The sequence below is a fragment of the Panulirus ornatus genome, chromosome 7 (genome assembly GCF_036320965.1).
Source record: "Panulirus ornatus isolate Po-2019 chromosome 7, ASM3632096v1, whole genome shotgun sequence".
Taxonomy (NCBI): Eukaryota; Metazoa; Arthropoda; class Malacostraca; order Decapoda; family Palinuridae; genus Panulirus; species Panulirus ornatus.
Window position 1 is genome coordinate 19,224,657 of NC_092230.1, and position 27,032 is coordinate 19,251,688.

Consider the following 27,032-nt stretch of genomic DNA (forward strand, 5'->3'; position numbering starts at 1 on the left):
AGGTCCAGTTACACTTGGAAGCACTTGCCCTTCTCTCCTTACAAACACACACACACACCTTATTCCTCCGTTAGAAACTCGTCCCTGCATCTAGTAACTGTCTTTCCACACCATAATTCGTTGACCCTCCAAAAGGTATATCATGTCAGTCGTATCATACGCTTTCTCCAGGACCAGATATGCCATATACCAATCTCCCTCTTTCTTTACGTATTTTTTTTTTCTTAAGCAAAACCCTGATCCGCGCATCTCCTAATATTCCCAAAGCCAAACTTCTTCCCTAATCGAATGTTTTGTGTATACCACCACACCTCTCAGTCATCACTCTCCCATATACCTTCAGAACTATACTGAACAGACTTTTTTACCCCTGAAATTCGAGCAGTTCCTGTCCCCCCAGAGTCTTTTTAATGATAGTACTATACTAGCATTCTGCCAGTCCTCAGGCAACTCATATTGGGTAACACGTACATTGAAAATTCTGGTTAATTGACTCCTAAAGAAAAGGTGGAGGACTCCCCTCTTTCTTGAGGTATTACTCCAATCCTATCCACTACCGTTGTGCCAATTTTCATCTAAGCATAAGGTTTTCACGACCTCCTCTTTACACCAGAGGATTAGCAATGATGCTAACTTCGTTTATCATTTCGTCCCAGACATCCGCCATCCACTTATTTTACACATGCAAGTCCTTTAAAATACTTATTTACCTCTTCTCCACGTCTTCCTTGCCTCCTACAGCTTCCGCATCTACTCTCCTCACTTGTTATTCTATTTGTTCTCCTCATAAAATTTTCCACGTATTTTTCAACAATTGTTACAATCTTCCTTGTGATCACGAACTTTGGATCTTCAAAACACTTATTTTCCATTCAAAAACATCAGTATGTCAAAAGGGTCAGTAATGTAACACATAACAGTTGTACCAACTTTATATCTTTATAAACAAATTTAGCTTAAGTTTTCCTGCAGAAGCGATCCATAGTCCGTCAAGTGGAGTGTTTAATCATGTCTTCTCAAACAAAACCTTGAAACCAATGTATGTTCAATTCACGAAGAAAATTCTATTTTCAACCAATCTCCTGAAGGCAAAAGGTCCTCTGCTTAACAGAATTACTAGGGTATATATGGCGGTACTCAGACTTCAAGGAAATTTGGTTAAATTTTCAAACATGTGAACTAGATGGAGGCTCTTGGTTTACGCTTCAGATATCATCATCTTCAACCTCGAGGGTAGACTTTAGACCTTGCAAGGCACATTCTGGACGCAAAGGACTTCATAGTCTTTGTGGGAGTGCTCGCTGCCACCATAGGGCACGTAGCACGTCTCGTGGCTAGGGTGGACCTGGGAAAAGAATATTTCATCAGGAATTGTTGTGGCCCTGTTGAGATTACATGAGGGAGAAAGCGGAGGCCACTGATGTCCTGGATCAGACAGAAGATGAAGTTGCAGAAGTTCTCAGTTAAAGGATGGAGGATGCAGAGGCTATAAGATATATATGCTGCAGGAGGGAAGAATATGATGCTCCAGAAGGATTAATATGAAGCGGAAAAAAGTTCTAGATTAAAGGGGAGACCGAGTGTAAGCATCTCAAAATCTGGAGCACAAGAAGAATAAAGAGTTTGCTACTGAAGTTGCTCTGGATTACACGAAGGTTGAAGACGGAGGTTTCGAAGTTCTTTATAAAATGAAGACGCTGAAGAACTGAGCTACGGGAAGAATGAGGCGAATTCAATCCAAGTTAATCTGGATTCCAGGAAAAATAAAAACCAATATCCTGTGCCAAGGACCTGGGTGTCCCTAACCCTTTTGCTAGTCTGCAGGGATGGAGACCCGCTGCTCTACAAACAAATTTCCTCAAAACGTATATTCCAGTATGGACTTGGTCCGCTCCGTGTAAATGGAGTTGAAGATGATATGTTGAGCTATGTGTGTGTGTATGTTTGTGTGTGTGTGTGTAAAAGTCGGGACAATTACATGCACAGATAGAAGTCAGAACAATCATAAGCACAGATAGAAGTCAGAACAACTCTAAGCACAGATTAACGTGGCACATCTACTAGAACTGGAATCTCTCCTTAGATCTAGATTCAGTTAAAAAAAATCAAAATTGTTTCCGTTTCATATTTATCATATTGTGGGTCTGATGCAAGGAAGCTTCGGAATTAAAGGATTTTTTTTCTTATATTTCTTCGACTTAAGGGCTCCATGTTATCACTAAAGTTTCAATATAAGTAAATGCTGTGAGCTGTGGCACCTACAATCTTTTCTGCATAGTTTCTCTCTCTCTCTCTCTCTCTCTCTCTCTCTCTCTCTCTCTCTCTCTCTCTCTCTCTCTCTCTCTCTCTCTCTCTCTCTCTCTCGTTTTACCAAATACGCTTTATCTTTAAGCATCTGACTCATGAGAATTACTGTTCACTTGCATGAATTGGACATCTCCCCCCCTCATTGTACGTTAATATATTGCATATTAAACAAAAGTCCTGTTTAATATGAACAAAATCTTACAGCGCGGGAACTTTGATCTTTTTCTACAGACCTTTGGGGAGGTAGATGCTGATGATACACGCAAGTACCAGTATCAATGATACAGTAATTACCTCAAAAAATGTATACATGGCCGTACAAACAGAACAAACGATGCACATTGTTCACTGCGGAGCCAGAGTACATTTTTCTTCCAAGGCTGTACGACTTTCTCAAAGGATCATGTAAGGAAAGGCATTATTACAGTGACTTATAGTATGCAGCAAGCAGTATAGAAGTGTATGCAAGAGTAACAGAACCGTATCTCAGAACTGATGAAATATCGTGTCAGATAAATAAAGGTTCAAATACGCCTAGTTAACATGACATAACCCGAGATTCATTTGCGCCTAGTTATTACTGTCAAGTAAACCAAGGTTCAACCAAGCCTAGCTATAAAGACGTTTACCTTGCCAACAGACACGACACCATCAACCGACACGCGGCCGATGAAGAGCCGCTCCCCATCCTCTGAAATGCCCCCCTGAAGGGCACCTGGTGGCACTTTGCCCTTGCTGCCAGGCTCCCAGCTCAGAGTCACGCTCTCAGGGTTGCTCAGCACCTGCAGGGAAGCCAAGGTTTTAGTGGTTTTCGGAGTTATGCAGCTGTAGATGAACTACTCGATGACAAGAAAGATATTTGTGTCAGTATCCTTTAAAGTGTTAATAAGACGAAACTTTAACGAGAATTAACCATGTTCATTCGGAAAATAGACACAACGAGTAGTTAATTATACCAACATGCCTCAAGACATCAAATCTCTCAATGACCCTCTGTATTAAGTTTCACCTGGTTTAATGAAGTGAGACATACATAAGATATTCAGCAAGTTTCTTTCACTATAATTACTGGTATGATTACCCGTCATCATTTGCTTTGGTGATAAAGAGCTACAGAAGTGGACCCTGATTCACACAGGACTTTTAAAAGTGGGCCTTGTCTCACAAAGTACTCAAAACTGGACCCTGACTCACAAAGTACTCATCCTTGGGGATTGCATCTCCTCCGAAGGGGATGTAGCAGCAGCCGTGGTCCGGCACGACCATACCCAGGATGTAACCGCCTTCATGGTGGGCCATGCCCACGTACACCTCTCCATCAGGACCCTCACCTCCAGACACAGGACGATGTGGGAAGTAGCCGCCCTTGGCAGGAACCCAACGGGCAGGTCGTTTGTACTGGATAGCTGAAAAAAAATAAGTAGTCAGTAACCAGGAAAAATTATCAGGCACAGAGACCTACAATGGACCATCAACTATTTTGCAACGATAGAGACGAATTGTCTTTATTGAAAGGATTACAACCACATCACAGCTTAAAGCTCCCCATGAGCAATCTGTCTTACTGGAAATGCAATCTTCATGAAGTACTAAATTACATATACAAGACAGGATTTTTTCTAATTTTTTACATATTCAATCATCTACTTCCAGTACATTAGGTAAAACTTGAAATTATTCCAAGTACAAGTAGGAATGGAAATTCACTTTCAATAAGCCTGTATCGTCTTGAATGGAAGAAAAGAAGTACAGTTTCGTCAAGGAACTTTGCACTTCAAAAGTCCACTTCCCTTGTAACTAATTGCAACGCAGCCTCGAAGCTACTGAAGCCCCTGTAAAATAGCCCTGGAGTTGTGTACAAAGTTAAATGTAGACCACTAATTACCAAAGCCTCTAATTAAGATATCGCCTTAAGATCAGGCTCTAGTGTAGTTTTCAAGGTTTACTTGCCCGTCATTTGATGGCTGTTGCACATTACTGTTATCATTTACTTGCCCGTCATTTGATGGCTGTTGCACATTACTGTTATCAAAGATGAAGTACATACTGAATTTGGTAAATGGCCTCTTACTTTGCTCCTGGCTTTAGACAATATAGCCATGGATTTTATGTCTCAAAGATTCTACAGGAGTTATTTAGGTAATTTCAGCATTTGCAAATTTTGCAAAGAATTGGGTATAATGCGCGATGAATACTAAAGACGTCTATGATAGGCTTCATCTAGTCATGAAAATAAGGGTTGGTTGGGAATTCAGTACAAGCTCTGGAAGTAAATCATCCTAATACACCTTCAGACCACCTAAGCTATCATACATATACCCATCATCTAATGAAATTTAATGACCTGAACAAACTGTTCCTTACAACTTGTGTTACATCATTTGTGTTTTCATGCACAGAAAATTAGAATCATTGCATACTAAACAATTGACTGAACAGACAAAATGATACGACAGCCACTGTAATGGTTTCATTCGAAAACAAAACCAGGATCACTTTTCAGTTTTAGACACCGTAGTGATATCGATGAGACAAAAATATGCAAATGAATGTCAGAATTTCCATTGTAGCATGTGTTAATAATCGGTAAGAGCCTTATGTTGACAACTCCACAAGCGTCACTGATATCCTTCCAAAACTGCATTAGACATTAGTTCTACCTTGTGGATAATTGCCCTGTGGCGGATGACACAAAGATCCGAGACGAAAATGCCAAAGTCTGTATATACAAGTCATGCCATATCGGCAGCACTTCCGGGTCCATTTTCATTTCTGTGAATTTTCGGAAATACCAACTTTTTACGTAATTTTACCAACACTAGTTACTAGGTTACTTGTCAAATGTTTATACATGATGTGAGATTCAACTGCTTGAAGTTGCGAGTCTGCTTTAGTGTAGATAGACTGCGAGAATACGATTTTTGCAGGGAAACAGTGCAAATGACAGGGAGATGTATGAAAGAAAGAGGCAGTAGGTCAAGAGAAAGTTGCAAGATGTGAAAAAGAGGGCAAATGAGAGTTGGGGTGAGAGAGTATCATTAAATTCTAGGGAGAATAAAAATATGTTTTGGAAGGAGGTAAATAAAGTGCGTAAGAGAACAAATGGGAACATCGGTGAAGGGGGCTAAGGGGAGGTAATAACAAGTAGTGGTGAAGTGAGAGGGAGATAGAGTGAGTATTTTGAAGGTTTGTTAAATGTGTTTGATGATAAGAGTGGCTGATATAGGGTGTTTTGATCGAGGTGGTGTGCGAAGTGAAAGGGTCAGGGAGAATGATTTTGTAAACATAGGTGGTGAAAGCTTTGCGGAAGATGGAAGCCGGCAAGGCGGTGGGTTTGGATGGTATTGCTATGGAATTCATTAAAAAAGGGGGTGACTGTGTTGTTTATTCGTTGGTGAGGATATTCAATGTATGTACGGTTTATGGTGAAGTACCTGAGGATTGGCGGAATGCATGCATAGTACCATTGTACAAAGGCAAAGGGAATAAGGGCGAGTGTTCAAATAACACAGGTATAAGTTTGTTGAGTATTCCTGGGAAATTATATGGGAGGGTATTGATTGAGCGGGTAAAGGCATGTACAGAGCATCAGACTAGGGAAGAGCAGTGTGGTTTCAGAAGTGGTAGAGGATGTGTGGATCAGGTGTTTGCTTTGAAAATGTGTGTGCGAGAAATTCTTAGAAAAACAGATGGATTTGTATGTAGCATTTATGGATCTGGAGAAGGCATATGATAGAGTTGATAGACAGGCTCTGTGGAAGGTATTAAGAGTATATGGTGTGGGAGGCAAGTTGCTAGAAGCAGCGAAAAGTTTTTATCGAAGATGAAAGACATGCATATGAGTAGGAAGAGAGGAAACTGATTGGTTCCCAGTGAATGTCGGTTAGCGGCAAGGGTGCGTGATGTCTCCATGGTTGTTTAATATGTTTATGGATGGGGTTGTTAGGGAGGTGAATGCAAGAGTTTTGGAGGAGGGGGGGGGGAAGTATGCAGTCTGTTGTGGATGAGAGGGCTTGAGAAGAGAGTCAGTTGTTCGCTGATGATACAGCTCTGGTGGCTGATTCAGGGTGAGAAACCGCAGAAGCTGGTGACTGAGTTTGGTCAAGTGTGTGAAAGAAGAAAGCTGAGAGTAAATGTGAATAAGAGCAAGGTTATTAGGTTCAGTAGGGTTGAGGGACAAGTCAACTGGGAGGTAAGTTTGAATGAAGAAAAACTGGAGGAAGTGAAGTGTTTTAGATATCTGGGAGTGGATTTGGCCGCAGATGGAACTATGGAAGCGGAAGCGAGTCATAGGGTGGGGGAGGGGGCGAAGGCTCTGGGAGCCTTGAAGAATGTGTGGAAGGCGAGAACGTTATCTCGGAGAGCAAAAATGGGTATGTATGAAGGAATAGTGGTTCCAACAATGTTATATGGTTGTAAGGCATGGGCTATAGATAGGGTTGTGCGGAGGAGGGTGAATGTTTTGGAAATGAGATGTTTGAGGACAATATGTGGTGTGAGGTAGTTTGATCGAGTAAGTAATTAAAGGGTAAGAGAGATGTTTCGTAATAAAAGAGTGTGGTTGAGAGAGCACAAGAGGGTGTATTGAAATGGTTTGGTCACATGGAGAGAATGAGCGAGGAAAGGTTGACAATGAGGATATATGTGTCAGAGGTGTAGGGAACGAGAAGTGGGAGACCAAATTGGAGGTGGAACGATGGAGTGAAAAAGATTTTGAGCGATTGGGGCCTGAACATACAGGAGAGTGAAAGGAGTGCAAAGAACAGAGTGAATTGGAACGATGTGGTATACCGGGGTCGACGTGCTGTCAATGGATTGAACCAGGGCATGTGAAGCGTCTGGGGTAAACCATGGAAAGTTCCGGGGGCACTGGATGTGGAAAGGGAGCCGTGGTTTTGGTGCATTACACATGACAGATAGAGACCGAGTGTGAACGAATGTGGCCTTTGTTGTCTTTTCTTAGCGCGTGCGCGCGGGGGTAAAGCTATTTCATGTGTGGCGGGGGAATGGATGAAGGCAGCATGGTTGAATATGCACGTGTACATATATGTCTGTGTACGTATATGTATGCATGCGCTGAAAGGTACAGGTATGTATAGGTGCGTGTATGGGAGTTTATGTATTTATGTATATACATGTGTGGTTGGTTGGGCCATACTTTCGTCCGTTTCCTTATGCTACCTCGCTAACGAGGGAGACAACGAAAAAAAAAAATGCATATACATATACACACACACACACATTATGATATATATATATATATATATATATATATATATATATATATATATATATATATATATATATATATATATATTCGTAACTGTACATATTATGTGAAAGCAACTAACAGGATTTATGGAATTCGGTGTAACCGCGGGTGCTATTTTACATCCTTATGTACATATTCAAATACAGCTGTTAGAGCATCAAGGTAAAACAGTAGAATACCTTTGAGTTAGGGGTAGGTAGAATTGGTGTTTTGCCATTCTACACCTAGTTATCCCTGACATCATTAGCAACGTAAGCATAAGAGTGCGACCCATAGCAAGATGATAATATCCGCAAAACGTTAAGATTCAGGTCGAAGGTTACGCCAATATTCAGGACCCCAAGGTATTCATTCCACGTCCAGCTATCTACGTAAATGGTATGTACAGCCCTAAAACTTTTATAATGAAGCACTTTCATAGCAGTCTTGTTTCAGCTACGATTCACTCAGAGCTCTTTGTTCTAAGACTTCTTCCCACCAAAGGCACCACAGTGATTTTTCTTACGTCTGTCCTCCAGGTTGTTGATGTCTTCAGCTTCAGAGTCCGACGACGACATGGCAGACGAGGACGAGGACGAAGTATCATCGTCATCTGGCGGAAGACAAACACGTTACTAGTCCAGTCATCTCGAGGGCTTCTCCTAAGCTCATCATATGGCTTTTTCGTTGCCATTACTTGGAGAAATTAATCTCAACTTTTTACAAGAAAAACACTTTTATATCCATATTAAGCAACTACCAAGACATTCTTGTATGACAAGTGGGAGGAAAAGAGGCCGTACCCGGGAAGATCCACTCTCCCTCTGCGCCCCAGCCCGTGGAGTAGCCATACCAGGTAACATGCAGCAGGGCCTCTGGGTCCGAGTAGCTCATGAAGGGGTGCTTCTGCCCAGACCGGCCCACCTGCCAAGTGGTACCGTAAGGTTAGCGATTCATCCACCAAATCCTATTTCATATACTTGAATAAAGTAAACATTTTCTCCATAAAATTTGAGACTTCGTCAAGCCCAATATCTGAAGAAGAAAAAAATCTTGGGAAGTCCAAGCTGACCTTAATGATCCCATGTTGGATTTTAATCCAAAAGCTCCTGAACTCTTCATCGCTCAGGATATCTGGGGTCTCGATCCGACAGATGTCTTGAGTCTTGCGACGGATGCCAGACTCCCCGCCCTCCCAGCATCCGATAAAGATCTCGTACAAGTCCTCGGGGTCCTCCTCATCGTCGGGAGAGAGGCAGATGGCGACGTCGTGAGCAGCCCTCACTTGAAAGCGGATGGTGGTGGTGTGGATGCGGCGGAAGTTGTACTTTCTGCATTCCCCAGTATCCTCAGTGTGGTAGACTGGAACAACACCGCACACACACGCGGCCAGAGTTAGCCTACGTTTTTAACCATTTGATATTCGAATTTTAGGGAAAACATGTTTGCAAGAACTTTATCTTAAGAGGTCCCTAAGAAATGTGAACAACATGCAATCTGGTGTAATGAAATTCGCTTACGAGAATCAAATTCCGCATCAAACTCACAAACCTCCTCAAGCCTAGCCCGTTAGACAGGTTCGCTTGAGATACGTGACCTGTGCCGTGTTCAGGGCAAGATAATGATAGTGGACCATATCTTTGTAGGATTTTTTTATTATTATTTTCTGGAAACGTGGGAGGCCACGTCACGTCTGATGATAAGATCAAACTTTCATTGTTCCCAGTAACAGCAGCCATCGCATCACAAAGGTGCACCGAGTCTAATTTTCTGTTCGCTGGCAAAAAGGCAGATAAAGTAATCTAACTACGTTTCAGTCATGCATCTTGAGTCTTTGTTTTTCATATGTATTTTTTTAAGATTATGGTCGTACCAGTAACGGATTTTATTAAAGTATTAATTTATGAGTGATACTTTATCTTAGCTTTGATTCTTTTTACTAATTGCTGTGACAGCAACTTATTTCTTGGAATAACACAGCGTTAACACACGAGGTGAGTGGACAGCATATATAATCACTTAATGTTGTTCTGATCAGGGCCGGCCCTTCCTATACCCTCTGCACGCTCTGAGGGTATGGCTCAGACTGCTTTCGTGGTCTTTTAGTCTCCAGTGATATATGGCAGTCTTCAAAAACCAGGAAATTCTGTCCTAGACACCCTAAATTTTCACATCTTTCCTTAGGTCATGTCTTTGGACTCCCTAGTGCTTGTAATTTAGGGGAGAGCACCCCAAACGAGATTCATCCCCCAAAAGGCTAGGGCCTGACCTGGTTCTAACCTCCTAGACTCGTGAAGTACAAAGTTATCGTAAAATTGTCAGATTAAAGCACACACAGTAATCATGTGACGCACCAGCTTGCAGAGTATCAGGTGGTCTAGCTAGAGGTAAGGAGGGCGCACAAGCAGCCAGCTCTCGGGAGCAAAAACCAAAGTAATATAGTACAGAGAGGGAAAGTGAATCAACATTGCGGCGTATGGCAAGTGGATGTCAAGTTCTGAGGTTAGCCTGGAAGAGTTCACGAGTAGAACTGCTTTCGACTCAACTATGTCAAGCAAGGATGCAGAGCTACAGCCACCCGAGACGTATCAAACCTTTGCATAAACGAAGCAACTGTTCAGAAAAAAATAATGTTCAACATATAAACAGGACTCCCAGTTTCTTATAGACAGACTTTGCTATTTCCATGATGTGAAATTTCCAAGATAGTGTGGATGTTACCGTGTACAAAGTACTACAAATCCGTTGGAGACAAAAAAGAAAGTTGTGTGGAATTTTCGATAAAGAGGGGCAAAAATTGGGTCTTGAGGCATTAAACTTAACCAGATTTTGTCTACCCAGCCGAGATATCATGTCGATTTTTTTTTTTCTTTTTTGAGGAAGTTGTGTCGAGGAAAGATGTAGATCGAGAGAGAAGAAGCAGATTTGAGGGATGTGGAAGAATGCAGTGTTGAATTGTCAGCTTATAACTGCATTTGGTTATTTGTAGAAGGAAATCTTTCACAGAAAGGAGAAAAAGGAGACAGGGCAGAACCTTGAGGGACACCCCTGTTGATGAAAAAACGGAGTCTGATCCATCAACAACCAATGAGATAGATCGAGCAGAGAGGAAGCTAGATACGAGGGAGCACTGAGGAAGGGAAGCCAAAAGAGGGGAGCTTATAGATGAGACGAAGACGCCACATCCTCTCAAAAGCTTTAGATATATCATGGACAACTACATAGGATTCCCAAAAATCTTTCATTGACGATGGCCAGACATTAGTGAGATAGGAAAGAATATCACCAATGAATTTCGCCTTGCGTAAGCCATACTGTTGATCAAAGAGAAGACTGCGAGATTCAGGATATCTGCGGATATGGGAGTTGATGAAGGATTCAGAGTTTTAAAGAACAAGCCATTATACCCAAAGATCGTAGTGTTGTGTCCAAATCAGCAATATAATGCGGTGTAAACTTACGTCAAGGTGTGTTCTTCTCTACTTCCCAGCTCTCATTAACCGATACTGAGCTACTCTGATATCAGTACACTTACGACAACCAATATTGTTCTTTCGTCTGTTTCCTCTGTCCACCCTTTCACTGTTCGATTTCTACCTCCCTCCCTAATGTCATCCATTAATCCAGTATTCCCGCTTGGCCCATCTACAATCATCCACCACTCTCATCATTCTTCCCCACATATCCCTTACCTCGAGATAAGCAGAGAAGATAAGGCTTATCAGACAAAAAAAATCTTGTAGCCTACACTTGTGTGGCTTTCTCTGAAATAAACCTAAAATCCACTTGGCACATCCGTCTGTCAAAACTAAAGGAACACACTGTTTTCCGCCATATTACTACACATTTAAACATAGTCGGCCGTCTATTACTCATCCATATGTAGCACTAAGTTAGGTGACGAAATATGCACCTAATGATAACTAACAGGATAGCAAACGAAACTACAAATTCACGTGGGCTGGTGTGTGTGTGTGTGCACAAATTAGAGTAAAAACACGATATTTACATACAAGGTTAAAGCACGGAGCAATACGAGTTTGAAAGCTCTCTTCTCGTAATACACATATGGTTATCATATGTACACACACACACACACACACAGTTCAGGGAAACACAGAAACAAAGACAGAAGGCTGTGTGTGTGTGGGGGGGGGGGGGGGTTACAATCTGCACAGCACAGACCGGGAGTAAGGGAAGATACAAAAAAAAAGAAGAGGAAAAGCACTAATGCCTGCATACGAGTGTCGGCAAAGAGACACGGACGGACTTACAGATGCAGGCCAGGAGTTGAAAGATTCGTAACACGGACGGACTTACAGATGCAGGCCAGGAGTTGAAAGATTCGGAAACACATGGACTGACTGACAAAGTCATAGGGGCAAGTGAAAAGAGGGGGTGCAGTAACTTATACGGTGACCTAAACACATTCCAAAGTTGGTCTGATGAAATTCAACCCTAGTAAATATAATGAGGATGGGATAGAGTATAATAAAGCTTCAATACGATTGTTGCAAAATCAGAAATCAAGCTGCATGAAACTGCAAGAGAGACTTGGGGGTTGACATAGTCCCTGACCAGTCACCAGAGACCCACATTAGGAAAACAGTAAAGGAGACAAACTGTTTACGAGGAAATAGAACGAACGGCATTCGTTCATGAACAGTAAGCTCCTCGCATCCTATATTAGGCTAAAACTAGAGTATCCTTCTCAAGTTAGGTCACCGCACTTAAAGATACTGACTGAAAGATCCAGAGTATGGCAGCAAAGATGGTACCAGAATTAAGAGCCGAACAACAGGAAAAGGCTAGAGGCTATAATATGACCACCAGTTTGATGAGGTTGACAGGAACAAATTTGTAGAAGAACGCAAGGATAAAAGAAAACGAAAAAAAAAAAAAGGCCATAACATGAAATTGAACAGGAAATTTGTTAGAAAAAAAAAGGTTGCTAAGAAGTACTATTTTAGTACAAGAGTAGTGGATGATTGAAATAAACTTAAGAATTGTGAAAGTGAGTAGAATACCGAAGTGTAAAAAGTTACACGATACAAAATTGGCGGGTTGGGAGCTCCCCTTACAGTGAAAATATGCAAAGTAGGCCCGTCGAATAGCACATTCTAAGAACCAACAATGTTTCACCTACAAATATCAGTTCTTGCCATCATTTACGGCGGTGGGGAGGAGGGGAATCTAGTCCAAAATCAGACACCCATACAATTGATCATCAAGCACGTGGGAATCTAGTACAGTATGGGAGTTGGTTAGTCGCCAACTAGAAATGCAATTTCAACAATTACATTCAGATATAAAACATTTACACTGAAAAACTACCTATAAAGTAAAAGTATAAAAACATACACTATAGAATACAACTTTGCAAACCACGATTCACCAAAGAATACACAGACTAAAAAAAAGAAGAAACAGTATTTTCAAACAATTAAAGGACAAAGAAAATTACCTTAAATGACAACATCCAACGTTAACTAAAGACATACAATCTCTTTCCTGTTTTCTCCAGTCAGGCCAGATTAGAACAGCGTTTCTTGAAAGGTGGTTCGTCACCTCCGGGATGGGGGTCCGGATAGGGTTTCCTGTGGGAGGGAGGAAGGGGGGAGAAAATCCGGCCGAGAAATACTGGCTTAGAGGGTTGGAGTTCAAATCAGTAGTTTAGACTAATCAGTCGACGACCCAGATCAATGGTACGCGTCTCACTGAAAACAAGCGAAGGCGAGTGGGTTGGGGAGGGGCCTTGGTATATTAGGTCCACCTATGCCTGACCAGCCTCATCAATAGCATTCGAAACGGAAAAAAAGAAAATCCCTCTTTTTAATTAAAAAGATCTAGATAGTAACTTCCATGCTTAGGTTTGTCGCTACTTTTCAGAGGAATCCATCTCGTGGATTCTGCTTTAACACTTGCATGTATTATGCATCGACCAAACTAAATATGTTAACCATACAATATGATTTGGTAAACAGAGAAGAGGTAGTGAAAGCTTTGCGGAAGATGAAAGCCGGCAAGGCAGCAGGTTTGGATGGTATTGCAGTGGAATTTATTAAAAAAGGGGGTGACTGTATTGTTGACTGGTTGGTAAGGTTATTTAATGTATGTATGACTCATGGTGAGGTGCCTGAGGATTGGCGGAATGCGTGCATAGTGCCATTGTACAAAGGCAAAGGGGATAAGAGTGAGTGCTCAAATTACAGAGGTATAAGTTTGTTGAGTATTCCTGGTAAATTATATGGGAGGGTATTGATTGAGAGGGTGAAGGCATGTACAGAGCATCAGATTGGGGAAGAGCAGTGTGGTTTCAGAAGTGGTAGAGGATGTGTGGATCAGGTGTTTGCTTTGAAGAATGTATGTGAGAAATACTTAGAAAAGCAAATGGATTTGTATGTAGCATTTATGGATCTGGAGAAGGCATATGATAGAGTTGATAGAGATGCTCTGTGGAAGGTATTAAGAATATATGGTGTGGGAGGAAAGTTGTTAGAAGCAGTGAAAAGTTTTTATCGAGGATGTAAGGCATGTGTACGTGTAGGAAGAGAGGAAAGTGATTGGTTCTCAGTGAATGTAGGTTTGCGGCAGGGGTGTGTGATGTCTCCATGGTTGTTTAATTTGTTTATGGATGGGGTTGTTAGGGAGGTAAATGCAAGAGTTTTGGAAAGAGGGGCAAGTATGAAGTCTGTTGGGGATGAGAGAGCTTGGGAAGTGAGTCAGTTGTTGTTCGCTGATGATACAGCGCTGGTGGCTGATTCATGTGAGAAACTGCAGAAGCTGGTGACTGAGTTTGGAAAAGTGTGTGGAAGAAGAAAGTTAAGAGTAAATGTGAATAAGAGCAAGGTTATTAGGTACAGTAGGGTTGAGGGTCAAGTCAATTGGGAGGTGAGTTTGAATGGAGAAAAACTGGAGGAAGTGAAGTGTTTTAGATATCTGGGAGTGGATCTGGCAGCGGATGGAACCATGGAAGCGGAAGTGGATCATAGGGTGGGGGAGGGGGCGAAAATCCTGGGGGCCTTGAAGAATGTGTGGAAGTCGAGAACATTATCTCGGAAAGCAAAAATGGGTATGTTTGAAGGAATAGTGGTTCCAACAATGTTGTATGGTTGCGAGGAGTGGGCTATGGATAGAGTTGTGCGCAGGAGGATGGATGTGCTGGAAATGAGATGTTTGAGGACAATGTGTGGTGTGAGGTGGTTTGATCGAGTGAGTAACGTAATGGTAAGAGAGATGTGTGGAAATAAAAAGAGCGTGGTTGAGAGAGCAGAAGAGGGTGTTTTGAAGTGGTTTGGGCACATGGAGAGGATGAGTGAGGAAAGATTGACCAAGAGGATATATGTGTCGGAGGTGGAGGGAACAAGGAGAAGAGGGAGACCAAATTGGAGGTGGAAAGATGGAGTGAAAAAGATTTTGTGTGATCGGGGCCTGAACATGCAGGAGGGTGAAAGGAGGGCAAGGAATAGAGTGAATTGGAGCGATGTGGTATACCTGGGTTGACGTGCTGTCAGTGGATTGAAGCAAGGCATGTGAAGCGTCTGGGGTAAACCATGGAAAGCTGTGTAGGTATGTATATTTGCGTGTGTGGACGTATGTATATACATGTGTATGGGGGGGGGGGGCCATTTCTTTCGTCTGTTTCCTTGCGCTACCTCGCAAACGCGGGAGACAGCGACAAAGTATAATAAATAAATAAATAAATACAATATGATAATATACATAAAAAAACTCGCTTTGCTCACAGTCTTTTCATTTAAGGATAATAATTATACTTGACAACTGCGAGATGTAAATGTTTGGGTAACGGATAGCAAATATACCCCAAAGGTGCTGACCATCTCTGTCATGGGCCACATGCATAGTGAGAGTGTATGTGGTCTTAGAACCGTGTATGTGGTCTTAGAACCATCTGAACACCTGAAGATGTTAAAGATTCTCCGATTGGTAGATGTAACCTTGGCAGTTGATAGGCCTAAAGCCCAAACAACCAACAAACCATCTCTGTATTTTGTCGTTATATTTCAGAATACGTAACTTCCTGTACCTTATGCTATCAGGTTAATAAATCAACATCCTCGACACCAACTGACAAGGGCAGATAAGACCTGGGGTATCCGTATCAGCATCACACTTTGACATAGATTAGCGCTTCCGGTAAAGGAATTGTACATCAAAGTCTCATGACCAACTTCATTCTTAGATGCAAAACATCGTTTAATTCAACAAAATATACGAAAGGTCTATAAAGCTAACACACACACACAAGAGATGGGGCCACACGAATGTACTGATAGGTACTGTATCTATAAACTTTAACAAATAATTACCTTAATCTTTCCAGGAGTTTGTTGCCAATTATCGGTATTTCCTAGCGATCTTAAGCAGTAGAACGCTCTTGTTTTTTTACCGGGATATTCTTAACTTCGGCTGTGATATCTTATGAAACCTACTGCTAAATGCATAAATGTGTTATTATAACACATGACAATAATGGCTCGCCGAGCAAATTTACATTTATAAAATTCGGTGTTGGGGGGGGGGGGGGGGGATGAGGAGACAAAGAGTAGACACCAGACGAAGAAATGTGAAATGAAAACCTCGAAAGGTCAGTGTGGAATTTTTCAGTAAAACGATGAAGTTTTATTATATTTTGAGTATGTAAAATGCCAACAGAGGTAGAGACTAAACAGAACTGCTTCCCCGAACGAGAAGCCAACTGATCAAGTTATTTAAATTTCTCTTGTCATTTGTCAAAATGCCATATTATGAAATATAACTATGATGACGTCAGTTCTCTACTTGCATGATAAGTGGTCCACATTCCATAACACTAAGGTGTTTTACGTCATAAACAGTGTATTTTTAGCCATAGATACAAATATGTACAGCATTAGCGATCTCTATTCGTAGGTGGGGAACATACAATAATCACAATACGAATTCAAAATTTCTATACAGTTATTGTAGTACCTAATATCTAGCAAGCTACAGTGTGTAGCTGAATTCACTGAAAAAAAACATACATTCGTCACCGTCTGATCTAATCACTCGAAGGCAGATACCACAAATGCTCGTATCACCTTGATAACTCTATCGATAAACAGTCAAACAGCGATGCCCCTTATCGAGTCGGGTTGTTTTCTTTGTTACAAGTTCAAGAGCAGCTCTACCATCTTTATGACTGAGTACCATAATGACAAATAGCATCATATAATTTGCTCGTTAAATAACGTTTTACACCAACTAACCACACACACAAACGCGACGCCTTCACCCCCAAACATATACACACACACACCGCCACTCCTAACTGCTTACCAATTTAAACCTTTAGCGCCACTCCTCTGCTTCCAACCCCTAACACTCTTCCCGTCTGCTGCACACACACACCACACACACACACCACCTATAACAACTCCATTCACACTATGTAAACCAAACCTTACTAGTAGTATTCGCTCTAAAACACGCACAAGCACCGATCACTGACATGCACCACATTTCTCTCAAGCAATATTTCTCACGCAGTTTCGCATTCTTATACGTAGGAAGGGCACTTGCCGGGTAAAACGATCAGCTCAGACCACAAACTGAGACTTAGTGACAGAGCTTTCTTACGAGCTCGAATTCATGACTCGGGGGTTGAGAGCAAAAGTTAAGCACTGCTAAGGCAACGAATTTTATATATATATATATATATATATATATATATATATATATATATATATATATATATATATATCACTATCAATTATCATTTTTACAATTTTTTGGCCTTACAGAACTTCAGATTGAGGGTCCTCAAATAGATGTATTTGAATAATTGTACAATACTGATTGTAACATTTCATTCTCAGTTTTCCTACACGGACACGGAGGCTTATCAGCTTAACATAAGTTGCCAGATATGTCGATTATTGACGTGGGTGAGAAGGAAAGCAGCCCTAATGAAGACCATGGTGATGTACTAGGTATCAAATCATAGAGGTAATGTGCCAAGTAATCAAACTTAATCTGTACCCTAAAAGTCGCAAATAAAATGTTAGTAAAGTGTTGTCCAAGTTGGTCTGCCAGTAAACTTAAAATTAAACCAAAGCCTGCCTGAAATTCATGGGATGATGGATAATGTTTGTCTCAAGAGGACACAAATATTAGATAACCATTAGTGTAGTGAATCAAATGGTTATTGTTTTGTACATCGTAACACAATGCTCTTTCGATGTTTTCTTTTAAGTTGGTTACAGATTTTTTTTTAGGTTCCGGAAGAATTTCTTTGCATATACAGAAGTATGTATACCAGTTCGACGGTCTATAAACCTAAGCTTTTGAGACAAAAGTTTTGAAATAAGTTAGGCAAAGAAAGAAATCTTGTGTAATTTAGACGATTTTTTTTTGTTTAAAATTAACATCGACGAATGCACGGGTTAGCTTAGTTAAAAAACGCCCATAAAACACATCAAACCTTTATCAATAGTTACCAAGTTACCAGTTCATTATAATGACCAACATTTACGAGGGTATCAAAAATTTTATTACATAGCGAAATTATTGAGGAAAAAAAAAATGCTTGACATGAAAATTACAAATACATATAGCAAGACGTTGGTTATAATACGATGGCTATAGACTGCCGTGAGATTATTACCGCAACCCATCATAGATTAAAAAAAAAAAAGGAAAAGAAATTCAATATGGCTTGTCTACTAGTAACGTCATAATGCATATCACTGCTCTGCCACATTTCTCGTTGCTATTTCAATCCGTCGTATCTCTCGAGTTTTACTTATGGCGCGTTTGCAAGCTACTGCACTTTCAGTATTACAGGCCAATCTCGAACTTATGTTTTCCATAATGCACAGTTTCTCAGCGATAACAAGAGACCTACGAACACTCCAACCCATGTGTTAGGTGTCTATGACTCAACACATAGCTTGGTCCTCCTATCAAGGGTTGCGTTGGCAGTCTGCTAAAAATATTAGTATGTAAATACCTGCACATCGGGCAATGAGGCAAGAGTCATGTAATTTGTATAACTTTCTTTATTCACTCGTAGAACATGAACTATCGAGGTGACAAATACAGGACTACGGAAATACCAGTTCATGAAGGAAACCTTACCCGCTCTCTGTGTACTTACCTTAACTGACGACAATACATTTTCTTCGTATATCTTAAGCATTTTCAAAACCAAATTCGTTCTTCCGCCTTACACCCGCCCTTGGGGGCTTCACCTTGACCTGCTCAAGTCCTGCGTTTTTACACCTGTGCTCAAGTTCACCGAGGGCGTTGTGATAGCTGTCTTATCAAAAGTGGCAACAATATATATCTAACACAGAAATCTGGGCCAGTTCATCCAAACTCTCCACGTCTCGATTACGGCAACAATTCAATATCAAATGGCCAACCATCTGACCTGAAGTATGAGCGCGTGTCTCTGTATAGATAGACTCGCCAAGAATAAGGTTGGCACGGGCTTTTCTCGATGGTAGCACGTTCTCGTAAGCGCTATTACTGGCACTGGCCGGCCCTTGGGTAACTGTGTTTGTTGCGTAATTTGTCATGAACTGCTTCATCCCATTTCAGTGATCCATTCCCATGAACTAGTAGTGATAGCCACACTTAACAAATGTCGATGAAAAATCCTTTTAGCCTTCTATGTTTTATGAAAATCGCATAGTCAACATGATTTACCAAGTTCCTTTTTCAACATAACAATATAGTCATGCAACACCATCATTCTTAAATCATCTCGAGTAAACTCTAGGATCAAACACTTTGACGGAAACAGAACCCAACTAACCGGACATGGTGGTGGTGATGTAACAGGTAGTGTTGTCTGTTGGTCAGCTGGAGGAGGAGTGGCGTGGACCGGCGCGACGAGAACCGTTGTCGACTCGTCAAACAACACAGCCAGTGCGACATCGTCCTATCACGTGATTCCTTATCAGCTCTCGTCCTGCCTCACACACAGCTTTTCCCAAGATTATTCACAGGTTGTGCGGGTTCACTTACTGTAACATTCTGTTAATGTTTAACTCCAGAAACATTGTTTTTATCGTTAGTGGGTTATACATACTGATGGCAGGCTCCATGCGATAGAGGTATGATCAAGTTCGTGACTGGGGCCACTGGTACAACGAAGTGTGATTTATCTTAACCTTTGGTTAAGTCATGTTAATCTTCTATTCAACCGCTTGATGTTCTAGGGTAATAATCTTTGAATAAGATGGTTGGCATCAGGTGGCATTAGGACACATCATCGGCTTTGGCTTCTATTCCGAACTGCAAATTTCACTGGGTTTCGCGAGTTCCACTCCTCTTCCTTGCCTGCCTCAAGCCCTCAGATTCTGGGTGAACACCAACCTGCTGGTCAGACGTTACTCACCTTTCGCTCTGCAACCATTTTCGATTTTCACCGGCGGCTGTCTAAGCTTTGCACCATGTCTGGGTCAAGTGGTGCGCAGAAACATAAGATGAATTTGGCTAAGCAAGAAAAGATTGTACTAATAACCTGCATTGACAACGACCTGCAGCTGTCAAGTAGCGAATCAGAAGCAGATGATCTGAGACCGACAACAATGGAGGTGACAGACGAATTTCAAGCGGTAATTAGTAAGAAAGAAAAGAAGGCGAGAGCTAATGAAGTAAAGTGAAGGAAGTGATACTGACGAGATCCAGAGAGACAAGAAGAAGAAAAAGAATGCACTCATAGAAGAAAGAAGAAAGAATAGTTCAACTGGGAACCGAACGCAGCAGATTGCTCGAATGAATCCTGGTGACAGAACCAATGTGACGCGCAGCTACCCGGGTGGAGGAAACAGCTCAGGTAGGAGGGGGTTGGACTTTCCAAGTGACTTACGCATGCCGTTCTATGAGCGGTTGCTGCGGGCTGCTAAGCTGGGAAGGTAGCATAAAGAGTTTGAACCTCTGATTAAGGAAGTGGTAATCCTTCCTATCTGACTGTGGCTGGGGATGAAGCAGTAAAGTTTCTGACGACGACAGGGGTTTGGGGAGGTGATGTTAACGATACCCCGAGACACAGAACAACACACCAAGGTGATTGTATTCATGTATCCGGTTATACTGGATCCTGATTTCCTTCTTGACAATACACGATTCGTGTGGGCAAAGCGACATGAAATTCAGGGTGAAAAGAAGACCAAAATGGTACTCGTGATGAGGGGAGACGTTCCAAAGATATTTATCTCAAGAATAAGATATAGGAGAATTGCAAAGTTCATCGAACAGCCTGTTTTGTGTTACAACTGAGAACGTGTGAGAGAAACGAATGGAACAGAATGCCAAGTTGACACGAAATGATGCAAGGTCTACACCGAAAACTACTTCAGAAGATAAGGTAAATGACAAACTCAGTGATGTGTGTGGGGCAGTAGTTCAACTCCGGCAAGAAATTCAGACACTTAGGAAAAGATAGAGGACAATCAGAATGCAATTGCTGATCTTTGTGAGCATAGAAAGATGGATGAGAGAGAGAGAGAGAGAGAGAGAGAGAGAGAGAGAGAGAGAGAGAGAGAGAGAGAGAGAGAGAGAGAGAGAGATGAAACTAATACAGTGATAAATACTGACAAACCATCCTGGCTCTGAGGGAGCGGAAATGTGGACGTTAGGAAAGAGATAACCCGTGATTTAGAGAGTAAGGTTAGTTTCAGAGATGACCCGTGATTTAGAGAGTAAGGTTAGTTTCAGAGATAACCCGTGATTTAGAGAGTAAGGTTAGTTTCAATTGTGAATAGAGAAAATGGAAGAACATAAATTAAGTATTGTTTCATGGAATGTAACTAGCTTACGTTCTAGGACGACAGATGTGCAGGTTTATGCACTGTTGTATAAGATGGATGTTAAGCTCTTCAAGAGACGGGGACAGAGGCTGTTAGTTTAATGACTTTGCGTGATTATTAATGTTTCTGTTTACCAGCTGATGATAGAAATAATACGAGAGGACTGTGAACTTTTTGTTCGGAAAAATGTGCCGGTGGAATTGGTGTAAACTAACAAGCAGAATGGGGTTGAAAATTTGTATGTTAAAATCTACCTTCTCCAAGGGAGATCTACATGCATTGTTGATATTTATGTACATCCTGAAAGTTTGTGTTAGTCTACCTCCTCCAAGGGAGATCTATATGTATTGTTGACATATATGTACATCCTCAAAGTTTGGATATTGATGATATGCCTGAATGTTTATTTACTAATGGCTGTGTCTTGGTTGGTGATATTAATGCAAGACATGAAGTTTTGGGTACTGTAGGACCCAGCAATATTAATGGCAGAAGATGGTTACACTTTTTAGGGGAATTTGGTGATGTTAGAATACTGGGTAATGATGAGCCAACCCATATACATGGAGGAAGATTGGAGTATGCGGTACTCTTCAATATGGGTGGAATGAAGGCGAGTACAGGGATAGTTGGGGATTTGCTCAACGATCACTTTGCATTAAGAGTCATTGTACATGTCACTAAAATACAGAAAATCATTGAGCGTAAAAGATATTGTTTGTTGTATGACAAAAAGGAGTAACTGATCACAACTGTACAAGATTATTGGTATACAGGTTATGAACCAAGAGATGTAGATAGCTTTTTTGATGATTTATTATATATCATTGATTCTGTGCTGACGACCAAAAGCTGTAGTTATAAAGGAAAAATCAATTATGGGAAACGTAATGTGTATTTTGAAGACAAGTTATTACAGGGTTGGAGTAAATCCTTTAGAAAGGCGCATGAAGATTGGAGTGCGATCCTAATGCCAATGAAATTACGGAAGCGCTGAAGGAGACTGCTACAATGTACACTGAGGTAAAGCAAAAAGCAAGAGGTAAGTATTGGACGGACTTTTTGTGGAGAACTGGTAAACATAAGAGCTTAAGCGACACCTGGAGGGAAGTAAATAAAGTACGAGGTGTTGGAAGCAAGGGCAACACCCACACTGATCCACAAGCCAGGGCCAGTCAACTTATTCATAGATGGGCTGGAGCGGCCAGTTTTGTAGAGTTACCACCTGTAGTGCAGGTGGTAAAATTAGGCTTGGGAGGGAGCTAGTACTGAGTCAGTGTACGCTGGAAGATGATACATGTGTGCCAATAACGAGAGGCGAATTATTGTATGCGATTAAGAAGGGGAAATCTATTGCACTAGGGGAGGATGGAGTAACATACGACATTATTAATTGTTTAGCTAGCATTAGGGAGAGGCTCCTTTTAAGAGACTTATTCAATATGTCATACAATGAAGGGTGTATTCCACTCTAGTCGAAGAAAAGCAGTAATCGTACCAATACCTAAATGTAATAGAGATTTTCTACCAATATCCCTAACCTCCTGTTTTAGTCAAATAATAAAGAGAATAATATTGAACAGGATGTATAAAGCTGAAGATCTTTTATCAACCAATTTGCATGGGTTTTTGAGAGGGGGAAAGCACTGCTGATTGTATCATGAAGAGTCTGAGTAATTGTGAAGCTCCAAGTAGAGCATTTGTTGATTTCAAAGGGGCATTTGAAAGAGCAAATAAAGAAGTTTTACTTGAAGAACTTGTTAACTTGTGTGTTTCCTGGAAGATGTTGAAACGGATTGACAATTATGTAAGTAACAGAAAGGCTAGAGTTTAGCTTCACGGTTGGTATTCAGAAGAGAGAGAGACATGGAGTTGGAAACTCCACAGGGAGGTGTCCTTAGCCCTACTCTTTTTGATATACTAATGAATCTAATAGCTCGGCATGAATTTCCCGGAGATACTCAGATTATATACTGATGACATCCTGTTACAATGTAAAGGTACGAGTAACATGCAACGCTTTGAGTATACTTTGCTGTAGAATGGGTATTGTAATTAATGATGAGAATACCTTTAAGACCACTGAGAGCTTTACTGTAAGAATGGCTTTGACACCGTTTTAAGGATGGTGTACATCAGCTCAGTACGATCAGTTATTGACTATGCAGCACCTATTCTCATTACGTACAGTAAGAAGGATATTCACAAACTTGAATTTATACAAAATGAGGCGCTGAGAATAGTGTTAGGTTGTCAACGAAACTCTAGAGTACAGATCATGAGAATGGAATTAATTTTACCAAGTATTGAACAATGGAATTAATTTTACCAAGTATTGAACATAGGATAAAGGAACTTGCTGTAGCTGTTGCTCCCAGATCCATTGAGAGAAATGCAGATGATAGACTGCCTCGTGCAGTGATGTGTTTAAGTGAAAGAAGAAACCTAGTAATGTGTCAAAGTATGCAAGGACTTTGTATGATATTATGAGGGAGTGTGAAGGTGATAAACTCTGTGTTTCCTTACCAACTTACATAAGTTTTAGACCATGGCAAGAAAGATACATCGCAGTAGATATCTCGCAGCTGGAGTGGAGAAAAGCTGATTGGCATCCAAGTCATTTACGGAATGTTCTTTTTTTTTTTTTTTTGAGAAAATAGCTTGCTTCCCCAGATGTACATATATACTGTGGTGGATCAGTCTTGCATAATGGCCGAGCGGGATATGGTGTTTTCATAAGGGATTTTTTTCAGTAATGAATGTTTCACGGAAGAAACAATTGGTAAAAGAGTTAGTGATAACACCCCCTCCACTCTGGCTGAGTTACATGCAAACTGTGAGGGTCTTCAGGTTGCTATAGAGAAATGTAAAGATACGTATTTCTCTATGGACAGTAGAGATGCATTGAAGGCCTTGCAGAGTAAGCACGCACGTAACTACCACCATGTTGTTAACAATTGCAAACGTCTGGTTATAGTATTGCAAGAGATGAAATGTGACGTACAGTTTATCTGTATTCCATCACATGTAGGGAGTCATTTTAATGAAGTGGCGGATAGGTTGGCCAGAGAAGCCACAGAAAAGATGTACACAGATATTGTTAGTGATACGAGTCTAGGAATGATAAAGAATGAAATGAAAGGAATAAGAGAAGAATGGGAAAACGTAAGTCTAGGTGTGATTGCTGATCATAGTGAGACTTTACATTATTTATATAATGGGTTGAATAAAAGCAATGTAACTTATGAGGCAAACCTTACATCTGTGGGTAATGTGTTAATAAGACTAAGATTGGGGTAGAATGGCAGGTAAGTGGAGGGACTGGTCGACCCTGTCAACTTTGCTGAGAGATGGACATATATGAAAATATATGTTTTAGGCTTTGAAAAAGTATTCAACATTAGAAGAAACAATGAAATTATAAATTCATAAGAGCAAGTTTGTTCCATGAATGATAATGGTGTGATAAAAAAAAATTCCTTGCACAGTACAAAAACTTTGCACCAAGGTTGTGACATCCTTATATTGAGTTCAGGGGTTTTAGAATGAGGGCCATTGTTTGTTTGTTTTCTTTGCTCTGTACACATCTTGCACAAAAGATATGATGTCTGCAAATATCTTTTATGTAAATCCCACTGGGGGGGATGATGAAGATGAGGAGGGGAGTATATTACGAAGTCCTTTTGATGTAGATATATCAATAAATATTTCAATTTCAATCTCTTCCTTGCCTCGTTAGATTATATGTTGCACCTCACCGCAGCACACGAGAAGGATAAATAACAGGAGAAATGATGGTTCATGGCGAGGTCAGATGTTTCAATACTCCAAATATTGTGGTAGAAACAGGAAGGCAAATCAGAGGCCACCTCCCTAACCACCTCCTCCTCATACAGACTTCCTCCTCTGACTTGTGCCGAATGTACTATGGGGTTTTGTAACCCCTGCAGTTAATACAGAGTGCCTCCCTAGAAACGCAGTCATCAGCGACATAGTCTGAGTTGGAAACTTCGTACAGTCAGATTTAAAAGTGCAAGACTTTTTTTTTTTCTAAGGTACTTAGGGCAATACAGAGGTTTAAACTCACACTGTCTAACACTCTCATACCACCCATGGCCAACCCTTTAACTTGGGCGAGTCTGACGGAACATCAGCTGTTTTCCAGACCTGTGTTCGGCAGTCTGCTTTCTGAGTGCATACTGGAAGACAAACTCTGGTTGGTGGCAGCATTCTGATTGACAAATATCGCATATCTACCTTGGTTGGAACATCATCAACATACCTTGGTTTGAGCATATCAGCGGCTCAGAATGTGGTAGTACCAGTAGTATTAATACCACGCTTATCACCATACTTTGCGCTCATAAAATGCTTAAGGCATCAACAACATGATTTAGTGGGTTATATCCGAGCGTTATTTCAGTGGGTGACAAATTGAGACAGACCGACCCAATATAGGCAGCTCATGAAAAGCTATTTTTTTTTTCTTGATGTGATGGTTAGAGAAGACGTGGGATAGGGCAAGGAAAAGTTTGAAACGGAAGAGAGGACTGAAATGTGTACAGGCGTGTGGCGTGACGAGCGTGTTTCTGTTGTCATATTTGATATACCTGGGGTGTGAGTGTATTTATGTATTCGTGTTGAATCTTTTTGTTTTAGGGACATCCCTTAACTAAGCTAAACATTGTACATAGATGGATGACTGGGGCCTCCCTCAGCACTGAGGTTTTGGGGAAACCAAGGGAGTTCCATGTTTGTACTGTTGTCCAGATCTCGGATTTGTCTGTAGTTTGCACCATGGTTGTCTGTCTGTCTCTGCTATACTTTTGGGCTGCTTCTCTTAAGTATAAACAGATTGATTTACCCTCTCTCCCTCTTTGCGTCGCCCAGTTAGTTGTCAAGGTTTCAAACGAAACCTAATTACTAGTCAAGGTCTCAAACGAATTCAGAAATTCACAATGTCGAAGGATCCTGAGTTGGGGTGCATAGTAGGCTGCCCGGCTCCTTTTCATAACATAAGCAAAACTGTCTTCTGTGTGTGTGTGTTGGTGTGCGTGATATGTGCGTTCCAACGCGGCATGACGTAGGTAACCTTCAACCCACCACGTCGACCGGGGTAACGCTCAAAGACTGAGCGTCAGGCAGCCCCGCCCACTAGTTTCCCTGCAGATGGCCCATGTCAGTACCCCTGTATGTTAATGAAAATATGTCATCCAGTTGATGTAAACTGAAAAGATACCCTCCTTTGCTGATAGACTTAACAAAATTACGCATGAATTTACAAGAGAAGTCAGTTTTTCACTCGCCGTTACCAACGGTAAACAAACGGCGGGCGGTACTCCGGCCGCGTACCTCGAAGTAGCCCCGCCCACTAGTTTCCCCGCCCATGGTTCCTCCATATACAAACCTCTATATAAATCAAAATATATCAGCCAATCGATAGAAACATAACTGCATTACCATTTACTGATAAGTTTCACAAAGTTACCCGTCAATACCACAGAAATCAACGTTTTACTTGCCTTCATCACTCGCCGTAACTTCGATGGTCAAGCCGCTTGTTTCGACCTTTCGATGGGTAGCTGTACGTCCACCGGGCCCGGCGGAAGGCAAAACTGGTCAGTCAGTGCATCCCGGCCGGTGGTGGAGTAGGACGGATGTTAGGGTGTGGT

The 27,032-nt window shown here is 41.3% G+C and overlaps 1 protein-coding gene across 1 annotated transcript; it reads right to left on the reverse strand.

Moving 5' to 3' along the window:
* Positions 1-914: 914 nt before the first annotated feature.
* LOC139749439 (uncharacterized) lies at positions 915-19,500 on the reverse strand. Its single transcript, XM_071663302.1, has 7 exons — positions 19,362-19,500; positions 8,631-8,920; positions 8,362-8,482; positions 8,085-8,171; positions 3,502-3,713; positions 2,937-3,089; positions 915-1,345 (listed from the first exon to the last, which is right to left on the reverse strand). Exons 1-7 carry the CDS (start codon positions 19,366-19,368, stop codon positions 1,241-1,243), a joined length of 975 nt encoding a protein of 324 aa, XP_071519403.1. The 5' UTR covers positions 19,369-19,500; the 3' UTR covers positions 915-1,240.
* Positions 19,501-27,032: the final 7,532 nt, after the last annotated feature.